This window comes from Muntiacus reevesi, chromosome 17 (assembly GCF_963930625.1).
Source record: "Muntiacus reevesi chromosome 17, mMunRee1.1, whole genome shotgun sequence".
NCBI lineage: Eukaryota > Metazoa > Chordata > Mammalia > Artiodactyla > Cervidae > Muntiacus > Muntiacus reevesi.
Window position 1 is genome coordinate 27,200,664 of NC_089265.1, and position 18,790 is coordinate 27,219,453.

At 32.8% G+C, this 18,790-nt stretch overlaps 1 protein-coding gene across 4 annotated transcripts in view; it reads left to right on the top strand.

Moving 5' to 3' along the window:
- The window catches only part of PSIP1 (PC4 and SRSF1 interacting protein 1), a 39,548-nt gene extending 23,158 nt beyond the window's left edge, over positions 1-16,390 (top strand). The window contains exons 6-15 of one of the 4 annotated variants that reach the window (XM_065908303.1): positions 2,224-2,320; positions 3,398-3,473; positions 7,248-7,476; positions 8,349-8,467; positions 11,153-11,208; positions 11,779-11,849; positions 12,048-12,149; positions 12,263-12,476; positions 13,925-14,036; positions 14,797-16,390. In XM_065908303.1, the coding sequence (XP_065764375.1) occupies positions 2,224-2,320; positions 3,398-3,473; positions 7,248-7,476; positions 8,349-8,467; positions 11,153-11,208; positions 11,779-11,849; positions 12,048-12,149; positions 12,263-12,476; positions 13,925-14,036; positions 14,797-14,857 (1,137 nt within the window). In that variant the 3' untranslated portion in view covers positions 14,858-16,390. Of the gene's footprint in view, positions 1-2,223; positions 2,321-3,397; positions 3,474-7,247; positions 7,477-8,348; positions 8,468-9,772; positions 11,091-11,152; positions 11,209-11,778; positions 11,850-12,047; positions 12,150-12,262; positions 12,477-13,924; positions 14,037-14,796 lie in introns of those variants that run through there. The other 3 variants (XM_065908304.1, XM_065908307.1, XM_065908305.1) reach the window with 3 other exon arrangements.
- The last annotated feature ends 2,400 nt before the right edge of the window (positions 16,391-18,790 follow it).

Consider the following 18,790-nt stretch of genomic DNA (forward strand, 5'->3'; position numbering starts at 1 on the left):
GGACTCTCAAGAGTTTTCTCCAACACCACAGTTCAAAAGCATCAATTCTTGGGTGCTCAGCTTTCTTCACAGTCCAACTCTCACATCCATACATGACCACTGGAAAAACCACAGCCTTGACTAGACAGACCTTTGTTGGCAAAGTAATGTTTCTGCTTTTTAATAAGCTGTCTAGGTTGGTCATAACTTTCCTTCCAAGGAGTAAGTGTCTTTTAAAAATTTCATGAGATCTCATTTGAAAAAACCTGGATGCTGGGAAGGATGGAAGACAAAAAGGAGAAGGGGGTGGCAGAGAATGGGATGGTTAGATAGTATCTCCAACTCAATGGCCATGAATTTGAGTAAACTACAGGAGATAGTGGAGGACAGAGGAGCCTGGTGTGCTGCAGTCCAGGGGGTCACAGACTCAGACTCCCTTAGCAACTGAACAGTAGAGGTCCCAGTGAGATAAAACGTGGAAGAAATTAATCTAGTTAGAATATTTGCATTTAAGATATTTAGATATATGTTTGAAATAATAGTCCTTTCTCTAGATAAAATATTTCTTATTCTTTGAGTTTATTAATATTTTCATGAGGAGTGGTTTTGACTTACATGATTTTGCTGTAATAGTCAAGAATATATGTCTGTGGAGGGGCTGTACTTTTGCTTATTAAAGTGTTTATTTGTGGTATTAGTTATAGATGAACTTGCTATCTCTAACTGGTATCTCCTCAAAAAGATTCATACCTCTAATTCTTAATGCAGTGTCATAAGTTATTTCCAAAAGCTGAAAGTGTAATTGAAGAGAGGTTTTTCTTCTGGCACTGAAAGAGCTTATCAGTTTGATCTGAATTTTGGAGAACTTTGGCCCTCCTAACCCCTCACCCTCCTAACTCCTTAATAGGAGCTTTCATACAGTCTTGGGTTCTCAACCTTTGTTATGAAAACAGATGCCCGGCTTCTTACTCCAGAGCTATCAAATTAGGAGTGGGGCAGAGATGGTCTCTAAGTTCTTAAAATTAAACTTATTTATAATGAAAAACTGGATAAATTCTTAAGGTGGGATTCCTGAGTCAGATTTGCATATTCTGTATTGTTGATATTCATAATGATCAGTAATGTTTCACCAGTTTATTGATTTGATCACTGTTAATCAACATATGAATAATTCTCCATATCCTTACCAGTATTTGTCATTATCTCAAGTGTTTGCAAATCAGATTGTTGATTAAAAGATTAAGACTTGTTATCAGTAAGATTGGATTATGCAAGTTTTTGCAAGTGATGCTTTATTGCCTTTATTTTGTTAGATCAGGCTGAATTCTAAGGAGTTGAAGGTGAGGAAGCAGCTCATAGTAATCCTCATTGCTCTTTTTGATCTCTTCACTGTTTCTTTTCTCTCTTCCATTATGATGTTATGCTTGTGTTTCCTTTCTAATTGTGATTATTAACCTTGATTCTGCTCTAATGCTTGAATCTAATGCTTGACTTGATTAAATGGATTCTCATTTGGGGCTGTTGTCTCATTACCTTTAGGGCATTATAGTTTGCAAAGGTTTATTGGGATTTCTTTACAGTAAGTCCTTCTTCATGGAATATAATAACTCCTAGGGAAGAATAGCAGATCTGTCTCATTTCAAAAATAACATGTGTATATTAACAAAGTTAAAAATGGAAATATCAGCAACTTAATTTATTGCCTTTTTTAACATTAATTTAGGTTGTATATCATAAGTAAACAGTGTAAAGTGTTAGCATTTTGAGATATTTAATGAAAGTACATTTATAAGCAATGTGTGGGCTATTCAGTGTAATACTTTATTCAACACTTTGCATCAAGAATATTCAACTTATTTTTGCAAATGACTCTTTTTAGATTGAGACGATCTAAAAAGTGAAGTTTTATTGTTTGTTTCCTAGAATCATAGCTAAGTTTGAGGATATCACTGAGTCAACTGTTGAAAAGTGAAAATCATACAGAAGTTAACACTTAGGGACTTCCCTGGTGGTAGTCCAGTGGCTAAAACTGCGCTACAATGCAGGGGGCCCAGGTTCAACCCCTGGCCAGGGAACTAGATTCCACATGCCAAAACTAAGATGTAGCACAGCCAAATAAATGAATTTTTTTTTTCCCTAAATTATGCTTATATTTGAACTTATCTTACAGTGCATGTTTTTGCCATTAAACTAATAAACTTAGTATGCCAACCATGCTAAATAATTTAAATCTTTGTTATTCAGGCAGAAAAACAAGTAGAAACTGAGGAGGCTGGAGTAGTGACTACAGCAACAGCATCTGCTAATCTAAAAGTGAGTCCTAAAAGAGGACGACCTGCAGGTAGGATTGTTAATGTTTAAATATCTGGCTTGTGATCAGTATTCTAATCCATTTAAGTGCTGTACCATAGCTACTTTGGTATAGGTGAATAGACATTTGGTTATGTGTAACATATACATTTTAAAGAAGATAAACATTAAGGTTTCTGCTCTCTAATAAGGTATTTAAATTTGAAATAATTGCTTGAGACTTTTTCATTTTCTTTTTATCCCCATTTTCTGTTAATAGCAGCAAATGAGGCTGTGGTGAGATATATATTCCATGACTAATGGGTTTATTTTACCTGTTAACTTTAGAAAACTTAAGCTTTCCAAATGGAATTGTAATTAAAGCAAGAGAAAACAACATTTGAGTTATCAAAGTTACTAATTTTTAAATTTTTGCATTCTTTATTAGGACCTATACAATATGCAGATGTCTTCAGCCTATTTAAAATATTTTCCTAATTTGACAAATAGGAAATAGTTTGTAAGGATCTGTCACTAATACAAAGTAAAACAAAGAAAGTTAGCCAGGATAGAGACAATTTTTTTTCCTACTTCATAATATAGGATTCTTAACGAAACAGATTTAAACTGAGTAATACCCCCCAAATTTGTTTACCTTTTTCTTTGGATTTTAATATTGTAATGGATCAAATTAATGGCATTGTTAGAGAATCTAGTGAATTCTGATAAAGAATTTTCAAAGTCATGAACATAGCTTTACAAATGATATTGTGGTATGTATATGAATGTTGAATATAAGGACTATTATCTACTATAAAGTTGAACTTTGTGACATTCATGTTAAAACAACAGTGAAGGATGTTCTTTTAAGTCTTCAGTCATACTAAGGGTAAATTGAAAATAACCTTGATTTAGTTCTCTAAACTGTTGTTACTCATTTGAATGAGGATATGATTTTTAAAACCTAAAGTAAAAAAAAAAAACCTCAAAGTAATTATATCTGTAATAACTACTAATTAATATTCTTAGTATGTATATTTATATATCTGTAATAACTACTAATTAATATTCTTAGTATGTATATTTATAACTTTGTAGTTATAAAAAATTTTTTTCCTGTGAATGTTAGCTACAGAGGCCAAGATTCCAAAACCAAGAGGCAGACCCAAAATGGTAAAACAGGCTTGTCCTTCAGAGAGTGACATGTGAGTATTATAATCAGTCATGCAATAAATGAGACATTTCACTTTAAGTATGTATGAACTTACTTGCATTTCTACAAGTTTTTATTTACAGATGATTGTTATTCTGTTTTGTATTTCTTAGAATTACGAGAGAAATTCTTTAAAACATAGTTTTATTATACAAAAAAGTTAAGGTTGATAGGGAATCAAGAAAAATCTGATATCATTTCATTAATCCAAGACATTTTCTTATATAGCAGGATGTAAGATACTCACATAATGCAGGATAAAATTTATAATAGTTTTCTTTGCTTAAAGAAATTTTTTAAAAAAATTTAAAAAAAAAAAAAAAAGAAATTTTTAGACAAAGTGTTTTTTTACCCCACCCCCCAGACAAAGTATTTTTGAAACAATTTCCACAAATATTGCTCTTGTAGAATAGCCTTTATTTCAAAACAACACTTAAAATTATTTTTGTAAATGTAAAATTTAAAGACTTTTGGAATGATAACTGCTTTTAGTTAGCAACAAAACAATCAGTATTTTTTGTTCTTTGCCACCTTTCTTTTCTATGTGGATCTTATTTGTGTCAGCTTTCTGGGTAGAAACTTCACCAATAGGTATGTATGTCTAGACAAACAAGGCAAAACTTTGTAGCTATTGTCTTTGAAGATTTTATAGGAAAAGGCTCAGGTATGTCATTTAAGAATGGATTTACAATGTTTTGAATGAAAACAGTTTATTGGAAATTTCAGTTACAGAACAATTTAAGATTGTTGGTACTTTTTAACCAATACATGTTGAAAGAGTTTTATTTTATTGCCAAGGCAGCTGTTTAAATATTCTTAAAAATAGTGGCAAAAAATTACAACATGGTTTTAATTACTATAGTGAAGTTAAAATATTAAAAGTACATGCAGGTGAGTTTGTTGTTAAACATTTCAAATGAATCTCTCTCATCCCCTCTGTAAGATGTCTTCTCTAATCAAGGCATCAAGTCTGGGATTTCATGATCAACTTAAGGCCTTGATGTAGAGACGTAGGAACTAAAACACAGGTCATCTGCTCCCTTCTCCCCTTTATATATGCACATTGATCTGGAATAGGGAACCATAAATAATCCCAAGGACAAGATTGTGAGGCATATAGCAGTCATTGCTCCCTAGGAAATAAGAAATTCTGTTGGGAAAATATTGTGAGATCCCCATTTTATATATAAGGATATTTCCTTGATTAGGTCCATCCCACTTTTTCCTGACAGTATCTTCCTAGTCCATTTCTCTCCTTGACTTTTGGCCCTTTCTTTGAAGAGTTCTCTACTTTCTCAGTATCATCTTTAGTTGATCTTTTTCAGTATCCATAGTTGCACTGGAAAGTGCTACCCTCCTTACTAGCTGAGTAGCTTTCTTAGTCTCCTTTCATGCTTTAGGGAGTTTGACCCAAGATTCCTTTTTAAATCTCCATTACTTTCCCTTAATGCAGATTGGTGTCACTTTTGGTAGTGTAACAATACTTTATTGTTAATGTGTGTGTCCATTTCATTCTAGTCAGCTTCATGTGCAGTGGTCTAACTCATAAGACTTCACCAGAAGACATGCTTATCTTTTTACACTTAAGTAAAAGTACTTTGAGTTTATATGTTTTCTTGAAAATCCACTTCCTGGTTTCTTTTTCCTACAATCATTTGCTTATCAGAAGGATCAAGGTATCTCAGTTTGAATTCTTAAGGAAAGGCTGGCAACTTAATACATTACCTTGACTGTGTCTTTGACTCCTGTCTTTGTCTGAATTTAAAGATTTTTTAGGCTGGAGACGACTTTCAACACTGAGATGCATGGTTATTTTTTTCTCCTTCCTTTGCTGTCCTATTATTTTTTGAACTTACTTTTTCTTGAAGTTCCTGATCAAATTTATGTTGATAACAATCAACTGAAGATGCCAGTATTTTGTCTTGAAACCTCTTCCCTCAAAGCCAAAAATTCACTGAATAAATTTTCTTTCCAGTTGTCACAGATGATAGTTTTGTGTGTTGTATGGTAGGGTTTCAAATGCAAAGCAAGTGTCACACGTTCTAGGTTTCCATGATGGACAACTCCAGTAGGTTACAATATTTATTTCTCATTTGTGCTGTATATAGGCTAGGCATTGGCTGTTACAGCTACTCTTAGCTCTGTATCTCGACAAAAACTCAGTGAAGTGCAGAGCAAAACTATATAAACCCTTTTAAATTGTAAGCTGTCCACCATAAGAACAATGGGTATCTCTCGTGGGGACAGCTTCTTTGCAGTGGGTCCTGAAATGTTAAGATGATAGAATGGAGTCCAGAGAAGCTGAAACCACCTCCTAATCCTTATGTAAAGATCTGTTACAAGTCATTGAGATATTTGGGGTTGTTTTTTTATTAAACTGTATTTATAATTTCCTTTAGTATAATTTTCCTCCCATACCTTGACCTGTTAATAGAGAACTTATTCTCAAGAGGTCTGTTTTTCATGGAGGATGGTAAGGAGGGAACTATGGTGAAAAGACTTAATTTTAGTTATGTTTATGGGAATTCTCTGCTTTAATACTGTTTTTAAAACTTAGAAATAATCCATTTCTTAAGAGCACATGATACACGTTTTAAGTCTACTTTTTAAAAAGTAGTCACATGTTTCTCCAGTGTGTGTGTGTCATAATTCTTAAAATGTTTATTCCTTGTTATGTATGCATTTTTCTTGTTTAGAATACGTTGCTAGAAGCAGATCTGTGGGGTTAAAAGGATATTTTTATTTTTAATACCTGCCTCTTTGCACAGGGGGTAAGATTTTGGGGAAGGCAATTGGTCAGTAACTTTTAAGAGCCATGAAAATGCCTTTTATATTTGATCCTGTATTCTGCGTCTCCACGAAATGATCATTATCAAAATAATTAATTTGTGGAGATACTAAAGTTAAGTGATTTTGCTTGCCTGCTTTATCTTCCATTTATTAGAAGGGTGAAACCCATATAATATTTGAAAATAAACATAGCCAATGACAGTTACGTGACCAAAAATTTCTAAAGACATGTGATTTTTTTTTTTCTTTGGCAAGTTAATAATCTCAAGGGTTCAAGGAAGCAGTTGTCTGGAAAGTCAGTTGATTTGGAATTGAGATATTGGGCTAACTGACCTTTTTGCAATCATTTTCTCATCTGTTAAATGGAATGGGTTGGACTAAATGATCTGGGGTTCCTTGCAGCTTTTAAATAACATGTGAAATTCTCAATAAAATTCCTTGAACACTGCATAATATTAATTGGCCATATATCTAACCATTATATGCATGAATTGAGCCTTTTAAATTGCAAGGAATATTTCTTCAAATTTTAAAATGACTGTATTTCACCATACTAGTTTAATTCTGCAATTGTATTTTTGCCAGTGTGGCTAAAATCTAGGGATCTTACACACCTCATACAGTGCTGTTCCTCAGAGTCAAGAATAGTACCATGGCATCTAAGATGGTACCCAGTATTATTTTTAAGTGAATGAGTTACAAAGAACTTAGAAAATGGGGGGAAAAATCACTCTTCTGTTACCCTAATGCCACTGTAATTTTTCTATCTTCTAACTTATATTGAAAGGATGTTCTTTTTTGTGTGTGATAGGCTGATAATGACCCTTCCTTGAAGATATTTAAAATTTGTTTTTAAATAAAAAACTATGTATAGCTTATTGTTATCCAGAATAGCTATTAACTTGGAGATTGTGGTTGAATGACAAGATCTATAGATACACAAAGTTTATTTTTCATTGTTTTACCTGTAAAATAGGATAACTGAAGAAGACAAAAGCAAGAAAAAGGGGCAAGAGGAAAAACAACCTAAAAAACAGCTTAAAAAGGATGAAGAGGGCCAGAAGGAAGAAGAAAAGCCAAGAAAAGAGCCAGATAAAAAAGAGGGGAAAAAGGAAGTTGAATCAAAAAGGAAAAATTTAGCCAAAACAGGGGTTACATCAACCTCTGATTCTGAAGAAGAAGGAGATGATCAAGAAGGTGAAAAGGTAGAATGTTTGCATATCAGATAAAACCTTTGTTTTATTTTTAGTTTCTTATGTAGTTCTTTAGATCAAGATTTCAGTATCTTTAAGAAAGTCTATAAATATGATTAAAATTTAAAATGAATTTCTTTACCTTTCTGAATAAACTTCAGTTAGCTGTGTTAAAAAGCAAATTTGAAGCCTTATTGTACATCGTTAAGTTTATCTTACCTCTTCATAATTAAATGGGAGTTAAATGTTGCATGATAAACTTCCAGTAACCCCATCTACCTAGAAAAGGTAGGAAAGTAAAGAATTAAGCCAAGTAAGTTGTGACCAGTGACAACAGATGTAAAAAGGTAAATTTGCACATAGATTTATATTATTGACCTCAATGAGCACTTCAGACCTACTTAGTGTACATTTTATTAGTGGTACTTTATTTGGATGCAACAAAAGTTTTGTGTATAGCCTTGGAAATCTACAGACCCAGGTTGTGTAGGTCTTTAATTTATGTTTATCTAACTTATTAATACCCTCAGAAGACCCGAACCTAAAATTCCATAGGTTGAGCAGGCACTTATCAGTAAACAGGTACTGAAGTCAGTGTAGAGGCAAACAGCCTAATGTACTTCATTTTAATCCATATTAACCAAAGCATGTCCTTCCTATAGCAATGCAGTAAATAGATTATGAATCCCAAATTCATCAAGGGGAAAGTTAAATTTACATAGCAACAATGTGTAGTTCTAAGATTTTTTTAAATTAGTAATTTAAGTATTTGTCCCTTAAGAAACTAGTTGCTGCTTTTCTCCCACAATTGTAACCATAGAATTTCTGCATTAGTCACTGACTTGATAGTTAACTAAAACCATCCTAATTTTCAAATACAACAGAAGAGAAAAGGTGGAAGAAACTTTCAGACTGCTCATAGAAGGAATATGCTCAAAGGACAACATGAGAAAGAAGCTGCAGATAGAAAACGCAAGCAAGAAGAACAAATGGAAACTGAGCAGTAAGTATTTTCTTATTCTAAATTTCAATTTCTTTTTTAAGCCAGCATGAAAATTTTACACAATAGAATCTCATTTTCAAGACTTTCTGAAGCCTTCTAAAGAAGTGACTTTGCCCATGTGTTAGAAAAATGTCTTCAGTATATGATAATCATATTTCAGGCTTCATTCTTTTCTGAGTAAAGAGGATGAAATTCACTGAGATAATCACCCTATGAATTATTTTGAATTTAAACCGAAAGTGCAGATAGGGTTTAACTGCTTCAAGGCTTTGTAGAAAATGTCCTCATCCTCTGCTGTTTTCTTGTATAATATTAAATACAGAAAGATGATAAATTAGTGGACAAAGAATGAAAGAAATATCTATCTTTGTCATACCACCAGCAGGCCTCCCCCAGAAGACCAGCAAAAATAACAAAAGCACAGTTGGAAACCCATGAAGCCAGTACAAGTAAATTTAAAAGGCTGACAGGGTTTGCATTAGATGTGTGCAATATAAATCAAGATAATAAGTTTTGATACTTGGAGATAATATATACCTACCATGGGGAATTTCTTCCCCCTTTAAGTTTATTCTATAAAATAATTTTATAAGGAAAATAGCAATGACAATGATGATTAGGCTTCATGTGTTTATTACATTTGTTTTCTTAGTTATCTTTAGACTGTCTCTTCTGAGGTCTTTCTCTGAAAAACGTTTCTTTCTTTGTGAAACGTCTTGCATTATTCTGACTAAACTGTTTTTTTTGTTGTTTTAGTGAGGAGGTGATTTTAAAAACATGCTGTAGGTCACTAAGACAAACTTAAGCAGTGAAATTCTTAAAAAAGCTATTCTTAAATAATTTTGTACCTTTTCTTTATATAATAAATCTGTAAGCTGAAAGTCTTGTTAAGTATAGCATTTGACCATCTCCTTTCTTAGTTTTTTGGAGGATATATAAGCAGTTTTAGTTATAAGAGGGAGTAATTTAAAAATTGATTTAAAGCTCAGAAATGTTACTCCCTTTAATCTGTTAGACTTGGACAATTTATGTAAATATTAGTTATTTTTTTGTTACCTATCCTTTCCTGTCCTTTCACTGAAAAGTTGTTGGACTGTTTGTTGCTTTTAACTTTATTGTGCTCCCCAAATTAAGATATAAAATTAGTTGTTGCTTAGTAGATCTAGCCCAACCCTTTAGTATCTCAAGTTAATCTTTATGTGTTTCAGTTTCTTTTTGAATGTCCTCCGAATGTAACTTTCTCAAATTCTAATATTTGTGTTTTCTTTCCTTCTTCTGTTATTACAAAACTTTGTACTTGGACAGTTTTGCTCTGTAAAGCATTTCAGATGCAGCTTGTATGAAATGCATTATGCAAAAATAAAGTTTATTGTATTGTATTCCCAGCCAAACAACATGTAATCTACAGTAATAAAAAATATATCTCATTTTGGGCTCAAAGCATTAATCCAGTTACTGAAAAGAGAATACAAGTGGAGCAAACAAGAGATGAAGATCTTGAGACAGACTCATTGGACTGAATTTCCCCCTCCCCCCCTTTGATGGAAGAATGTTCCAGATTCTAAATTGAGGACTTCATTAATGGCATTATATTACTGTGTTATGATTGTTAAAAAAAACATTTCCTGTAAGGTACACACTACATACTAAGATCGGCCATCATTCCTGTTAAGTTTTTTACCAAGCTTAAAATGAAGCTTTGTGTTTGAAAGTTACAAGCTCAGATGAAGATGGTGGTTGTACATTATTTCATTTAGAAAATATAAAAATTCATTTTGTTTTGAAGCTAGGTGTTAAACTGGAGTAGCTATATTATACCCCTAGAGAATGGGGCAGTTGTGCCCTTCCCTTGACATACCTTTGTTGTTTAATTCTTTAGAATATTAATAATTGTTTTTTTAATCCTGAGAGATTAAACGGTAGACTTGTTAAGAAAACAAAAATGAAACTGTAACCAAAATTTTAAAATAAAGTTTTTTTTAAAAAAAACCTGATTTTTAGATATTTTTTGTTCTTGTCTATTTCAATTGGTTTATTATAGTAGGACCCGAACTCTTAAGGTACTAGAAATTATTAAGAATTCATTTTTAAATGGTTATTTTTTGTGATTTACAGTAAAATGGTACCTTTTCATTTGTGAAATGGTATGTAAACACTAGGGAATGTCATTTAAGTTTGATATAGTGGCAAATCCCACTTTATTGTAATATAGTAGCATTATAGTCTATTTAATCTTGTAACTAACTTTGAACCTCTCAAATTACCTACCTTTTGGAGATGTGGGAACAATTAAATCAGTCTAATTTGACATGCCATTTTAGAATTCATGAAACACAGGCATTCTCTTCCCACTATGGCCTATTTATCCATTGACCCTGCAGTTGGTCTTTTAACACACTACTGTTGGAATAAAATTGCACAAAAGCAGCTATTAAAATCTGTAATGCCACTGAAAAATTAGATTGTTAGATTATTTTAGTATGTTAATTTTTATGTTTTGTTTATATTTATACTAATTAATACTAATGTGGCATTGCAAAGGTCTAAAAATTATAGTCAATTCCTTGTGATCTAGGTCACTTAACTATTTTAAAGAAGAAAACTTTTACAAAAGGGATTGTGGGCATTTGGTAATCAGTCACAGAGTTCCACTGTTTTTGAAATATTTGTGTTAACATTTGATAGGCAGAATAAAGATGAAGGAAAGAAGCCAGAAGTTAAGAAAGTGGAGAAGAAGCGAGGTTAGTTATTTCACTTTCTAAGATGTATAATGTTACACACAGAAAGGAAGTTTTACAGACACTTAATTGTATACATTTTGGAATCAGTCATTTGATATTCTTATTGTACAAGTACACGTTTTAAATCCCTCGTGGATTCTGTTCTGCTTTGTACTTTTTAAGTATTATCAGGTGAACTTGCAAAGGTGGTCATGTTTTTTATTTTAGTGCTCCTTATATGATGAAGTCAGATTTATTATAACACTACCTAAAGCAAGATGTTTCCCCATTTCTGACAAATTTGGTTTCAGATGGATATTTTAGTTTTGGTTAAATATGTAAGGGAAAGGCAGGTGCTAAAGGATTGAGAAGGAGTTAGTGGATGCAGACCACTTATTTTAGAGACAGTGCAGCTAGTCAGTGATTCTTTGCTTATATGATGAATGTTGGTTTCCTAAAGACTAAAAATGGCAGAATTACTAAGAACATTTTTTTTAAATTACCACTTCTTGCCATTATACTTTGTTTAGATTATACAAAAACACTGGTTTTGGGAAACCTATTTACTGTGTTTCACATTTTAATTTATAGAAACATCAATGGATTCTCGACTTCAAAGGATACATGCTGAAATTAAAAATTCACTCAAAATTGATAATCTTGTAAGTGTTTAATACCTCATTTAAAAATACAGTGCTTTTGTAGCTTTATGTTTTTTTCTAACATGGTTTGATAAGTATGTGTAAATATGAGATAACAGAATGTTACTGGCTATTTTGTATGCCTTATTTTTAAAGTAATCTTTGGATTCTATGAGTTGTGGTAATTAACAGTTATGAAATTACTGTTTTGTCATGAAGGATGTCAACAGATGTATTGAGGCCTTGGATGAACTGGCTTCACTTCAGGTCACAATGCAACAAGCTCAAAAACACACAGAGATGATTACAACACTGAAAAAAGTAAGTGATCTTTAGTTATGCAGATTTAAAAAATTTCCTCATTATCACCACTTCATTAAATAACATTCAGAAACCAATTAGGAAAATTCTGAGCTTATCTTTTGTTTTCCCAGATACGGCGATTCAAAGTTAGTCAGGTTATCATGGAAAAGTCTACAATGTTGTATAACAAGTTTAAGAACATGTTTTTGGTTGGTGAAGGAGATTCTGTGATCACACAAGTGCTGAACAAATCTCTTGCCGAACAAAGACAGCATGAGGAAGCAAATAAAACCAAAGATCAAGGGAAGAAAGGGCCAAACAAAAAGCTAGAAAAGGAACAAACAGGTATGTGGTAACAATTTGTTGGAATTACTTTTTAAAAATGGCTTTGATATTTAATCTTATTAATGCCTTACATTAATTGATAGCCTACAGTAGTTGATGGGAGTCCCAAAAGAACTTAGCCTAAGAGTCTGCTCAATCTAAGCTTCTGGGTTGTTTTTTCATCCTTAAGTTTTTATCAAGTAGTATTTACTAGTAGTAACTACTAGTATTTACTAGTAGTAGTGGTTGCTATTGTTTTCATTTAAATTAGGGAAAATTTCTAACCTACACAAAAGTCATGAGGAATGAACTTCCTGTGTCAGCTTCAGCAGCTATCAACACATGATCACTGGTCTTTAATTATATCTCCAAGTTTTTCACTGACACTCCTGAAGATTATTTTGAAGCAGATTCCTGTGCTATTTCAGTCATAAACATTTTAAGGTGTATATATGAGCAAAGTTTAAAACAGAACGTATAATACAGGTATGCTTATGCTCCAGGAATCCTGTGGATTTTAAAGTCAGTCACATGGCATACAGATTTATTTACCCTATACTAAAGTCTGTTAGTCTGTCTAAAGTGTGCGGGAGGGTTATGGCTATAGAAATGACATATCTTATTTTTAGAATGTTGCTAAAAAAATGTTGTATCAAGTGAGCCTTTCATGAGTTATAGTAACATCAAAGACAAATCACTCTATGAATATAATAAACGTCTAAGTGTGAAATCCTGTGAGAATTACCAAAATGTGATGCAGAAACAGAGTGAGCGAATGCTGTTGGGAGAACGGTGCTGATAAACATGCTTGATGCAGGCTTGCCATAAATACTGAGTTTGTAAAATACAAATGCAAGATCTGTGAAGCACAATAAACTGCCTGCACCATTGGGAGCTTCCCCGATTCCATGGTACTAAATATGTTAGCAGCAGCTCCCTAACATAGAAAAAGTGTTCAAAAGGAGTTGGATTTTCTTAACTCATTTACTAGGGAGTGATAATGATAACAAACCAGAGGTTTGAGAATGAAATAATATTTACAGGGAAACCCTCATCATTTTCTAAGTAAGAAGACAAAATCATTTGGTAACTATTTTGCCACCTTCTGTTCTTAAATACAAAATTTTACTGTGGTTTACATTGGTTTTTCTAACAACTGGAATAAATCACGATGCTCTAACACTGGAATAAATCACGATGCTCTAAAGAATTGTACCACCCTTTAGTAACTTCCTGACAACAGTAACAATTGGAATAATCAGATTAGTAGTCTATTTTTTTGTGAATAGATATAGGTAGTAACCCTGTTTCTTACTGTGCCTTGTCTACCCAAAGGATTACAATGCAATGTCACATAAAATACAGTGTTAGGAACTTTGGGGCTATGTTTAGTTCTAGAATTTGGGTCTTCCTAATACTTAAGATGTCCTCAAAGCTCTAACAGTTTTCCCACTGGTATCTTTCTAAAGGTTCAAAGACTCTAAATGGAGGATCGGATGCTCAAGACAGTAATCAACCACAACACAATGGAGACAGCAATGAAGAAAGCAAAGACAACCACGAGGCCAGCAGTAAGAAAAAGTGAGGACATACTTTAGTGCGTTGTAATGTTTTAATTTTTAAGTCACATTGCTGATCCCAGATCGTTGGTGTAGGGATTATATTTTCATGACTCACTTCCTGAACTAAGGATTCAAGACATATCAAAATGGCCAAACTATAAAGAAACTACTTAAAACTAATGTGTCATTGTATTCAAGGGAATAGAGCTAAGCAGGAATCGTGTTTAAAAAAAAAATTACTGTTCCTTGCACTTGTTCCATTGATAACACCTGTACTAATGACTCAAGTTCACACTTTCTTGACTTTTGACAGAATAATGCAGAAATTAGATCTAGAATCACAGGCTATGTTATAATACCCATGCTAAAATAACTAGGTATGAAACTACAGTTACCCAAATCTTGATTTGTCCACTGTACATTTCCAGGATTTGGAACCAAGCATCCTTTCTAATTTTGATATCAGGGAAATCTTCTGACGATTTATAATAGGTTGGTACCATAGATACATTTTCATGTTCTTAAAAATTTAGAGAACTCATTTTAAAGATAGAAATGACTGAAAACGGCCTGGGCCATGATGCTTCCCTTTAGTTATTTTGTTTTATCTGCATATTACTTTGGGAAGAAAACACAACATAGTAAAATAAAATTTACAACAAAAAATAATTAACATTTTGAAAAACATAATGCACAGATATAGTATCTTCTTTTTTCTCCTGAGGAACAAAAGCCCCCTAATTCCAGTTGTCACACCTTTTTTTCCCCTTTTTCTTTAGGCCATCCAGTGAAGAGAGAGAGACTGAAATATCTCTGAAGGATTCTACACTAGATAACTAGGTTGACATACCTGGAATATAAAGAACATTTGAGAAGTTTGTAATGGTTTTCATTTGAAATATTTAGACTGCTGAAAGTTTTAAATTTTTATAAACATAGGTTTTGATGTTTAAAACTTGTTTTGAGGGAGAAATCTCCTGATCTTTGTTTAAAAGTGACTAAACATTGCTAATTGTACTTGTGCAGTATTAACAGCTACATTATATGGTAAATGTGAGGGGAGGTTCACTTAGGGAATGTTCAACTGCTTTTCCAGACATTGGTTGTAGCATATTTTCAGTTAGTATGTGTATGTTTAATGTGTCATTGATAGTAGAAAAAAGTTACATTTTTAAAACTGCTACTTGTATAAAACTTTTCCTCTTTTCCCAGATACTGTGGGTTTTGTGCATAGTTTTTACAAAAATTGGATTTACCAGACTGTCTTTTCACTGTTGTGGGTTTTGTAGAAGTTAAGCATTTTTATGGTTGATAAAATGTTACTTCTATACAAGTACTCACTCCTTCCTTTCTCTTAACAAAAGTTGACTTTAATCTCAATCTGCCTTGTGCTACATGATCCTGCTGCTTTGTAGTAATGTGCAGTCTGTATGCCTTTTTGTATGACAACTAGATACCCAACTGACATTGAACTGACAATTCTACGAGGTGCAAAACTCATGTTAACTTCTGAAGGTAATTTAGTTTTGTGGCTGAGAATTCAGTGAAAGTCACATGAGTTTCCTGCAGTAAGTAGGAGTGTATGTAGGAATAAATCTGGCTTTTAGGGTTCAACCATTTAAGATCCTTTACAGGCAGTAGTAGCTGAAACTGAAAACTAAATGATAAAAGTTTATTTTTGAGAAATGTCTCGAGTTTCTGAATTTTTTAAAAAGTCCCACTCATTAAAGAAGTCATTAAGTATTTTTTTAATTGGAAAAACTGCAATCCATAATGCTTTTTGCAGTAAATAAAAATAAATACTATATAAAGAAACAAACCTATTTGAAAACATGACTATATGAGAAGGGAATTTTTATTTCTAATGCATACATGTGAAAGGATTGCAAAAAGTTACTCCGAGGCAGTAGACAAAAGTAAAGGAGTTGTCTGTATTTTCATGTATATGGACTAAATCAGAACAAAGGTTAACACAAAATTTTAAGAACAACCTTAACAAACATCATTTCTAAGATATTTTGAATACTAGGTCAGTTGGTGGTTTGCAGTAGCTTAAAATATGCTTCTCATGTTTGGAAACTAGGAATACGGGGAAAAGGCTTAAATACCAGTGTTTGCATGTGACATGCATTGTATGCTTTGACCTCTCGGGTAATTTTTTTCATCTTTAGATGAAAACTTGGAATCATTTCAGTAATTGGAGTTTTGCTTTTGAGAAGCCTTACAATGGAACTAGGACCCACTGTTCTGAGGGAACTCTGGATATTACATCTGTTTGGTCCTTACACAATTTAAACTTGGACAAATTTATTCTAGTTAAGCCATAAGTGTCAACATGTAAACTTGTTTTGATTAAAGAATTTTTCTATCAAACTTCAGTAGTAAATTACTTCTTTGCCATATAAAAAAGTGGGATAGAATTCTGGATTTGCTTCCAAGAGAGTATAATGTGGTCACAGAAACTGTATTATTTGGGGACACAGGTTACTAAAACGTAAGCTCAAAATGACAAAAATTCAGGAAATGCCCTTTAGTGACCCAAGGGATCTACATAGTTTTACCAGGAAACCATAGACGATTGAAATTCTGGAGATAACAGTATCATTCTGAAACTTTGTCTGATACTTTGCTCTAGGCAGTTGATTTATGTAGCTTTAAAAACACAGTTGCCTTCTCTTTAGTCTCTAAGAAATTTTTTTCATAGGCTGATTGACAGATAAACCATTCTCAAGAACTCTTTAAGGAAAAGTCCTATGAACAATTACCAATCTTTAGGAACACTGGTTCAATTTAAATTTGTATTTGGTCAAAACTCCACAGCTGAGTAAGTCTTGAAGAGATATTTTAAATGAGATTGCTAGTGCCCCCAACCAAGCATGTTTTTTTAAATGTATAAGCAGTATCTATTTTGTGCTTTTTTTTTTTTTAAACCACCAGGTAACATTTAAAAATAAGTTTACAAAGAGTAAGTTATGCAGTGACCCAGAAGAATCCATTGTTGCATGTTTTCTCATGTGCTCTGGAAAAATTTCAGATGTATCATCCAGACTGGAGATGCTGAACACTCTGTATGTGTAAACAGCTTGACTAGAATACCTTAAGCCTCATATTTGCTAGTATATCCTGTGACTTCCAAATAGGATGATAGATTTTACCCAGTTTGCTGATGCATTGATCATAGCATACCCACACCCACTTACCTGGTTAAAGATGTCAGGTCAAGATGAGGTGTGCCATCTAATTCTGTACAAAGGCTTTCACAAGGCTCTGAAGCCTTCACTAACACAACTTATTTTGTCCAATTGGCCAGAGAAAGGATCTACTGGAAATAACAAAGCCATAGTTACATTAGGCAGAAATGTGTTTATAATTTATAATCTGCTGTGTAATTTTCTAACCTTAGAGATGATAAAAACACTGCAGTTTGATCAGAAGGGTCAAATAATCTTTAAAGGCTACTGAGCCTAAAATAATTCAATATCTAGAATTCTGGATAATAATTTTGTGCATGTCCATCCACTACTGTATCAAAATTGATTCATTTCTAACATAGGATATTAGTAAGTTCATGACATTTCATATCTGCCCTCATTAGATAAAGTGTTATATGTAGTTTAACAGTTATGTGTTTAATACTGAATTTTACAGCTACAAAATCCCCGATTCGAGGCATCTTTTATACCCGCTTCAAAATTAGGAGTTTCAACATGAACTTAGGTGGGAGACATGTATAACTGATTTGCAGCACATTGGCAAGTTTTAAGACAATACGGCTACTTTCCCTCTAGATCTCATGAGGAAATGAAGATAGGTATCTAAGCCTTTGTAACTTTGACGGAAACGTTAGCTTGAAGAACCACAGAGTAATAATCTCAATAAATAACAAAACAGGAATTTTAATAGCAGTATAATGTTTTAACTGACAATCTAATTTCTCTGCCAGTAAAATGAGTTGATTGGTCAACACATACATTAATGCTGCTTTAAGACAATACACTTCCTGGAATTTGCTGTTTTGAGAATATGAAATGATGAAAACAGAAGTAAAGAGACCCTTGTAGAATGCAGTTTAAAAATAAAGGAAGCAAAAATTCATTTTTACCTGTGGAACTTTTAAGGAATTAGATAAATTTCAGGTTTTCCAGCCGGATTTTCAGTTGGTTTAAATTGAACATCATCGGAGACATGAAAGTAAACATTTAGGCAGTAACAGCCATGAAGGGACCTCTTAGTTTCTTATGCTGATTCTCTGGTGTACTGATTGAACCAGTGAGTACAGCCACTAGAAACAGGTGACAGGTGATTGTCTTCTACATACCACAGTTGACTTAACTGATTTAAGTGGCATATAAGTCCATAAAACATTTTCTTGTCGACTTTTTAAACACACATCTTACAGGCTTCATCAGTTTTTGATTTATATGGTAAATGTTCTCAGCCATCCAGGGAAAGTGGAATTCAACTGAATATAAATATAACCTAGAAGAGAGAAGGTGAAATTTAAGTACATTTTTAAACATTTGAAATGTTTAAAAATTTAATTCTGCTTAATACTTTTCCAGCAAAGTATTAATTAAATATTTTCCACCAAAAAAGATTTCAAGAGTATTTCAATAAAATAGTGTAAGTAGCTCTAATTTTCTCTGATGGATCTAGACCTTCCTCAAAATTATCAACGTTGTCCTCTGGCCCCAAATAAGAATTGGATAACTAGATTATCATAACAAAGGTACCAGAAGAATGAACAGCTGGGCTAGAAAAACAATTGTTTTC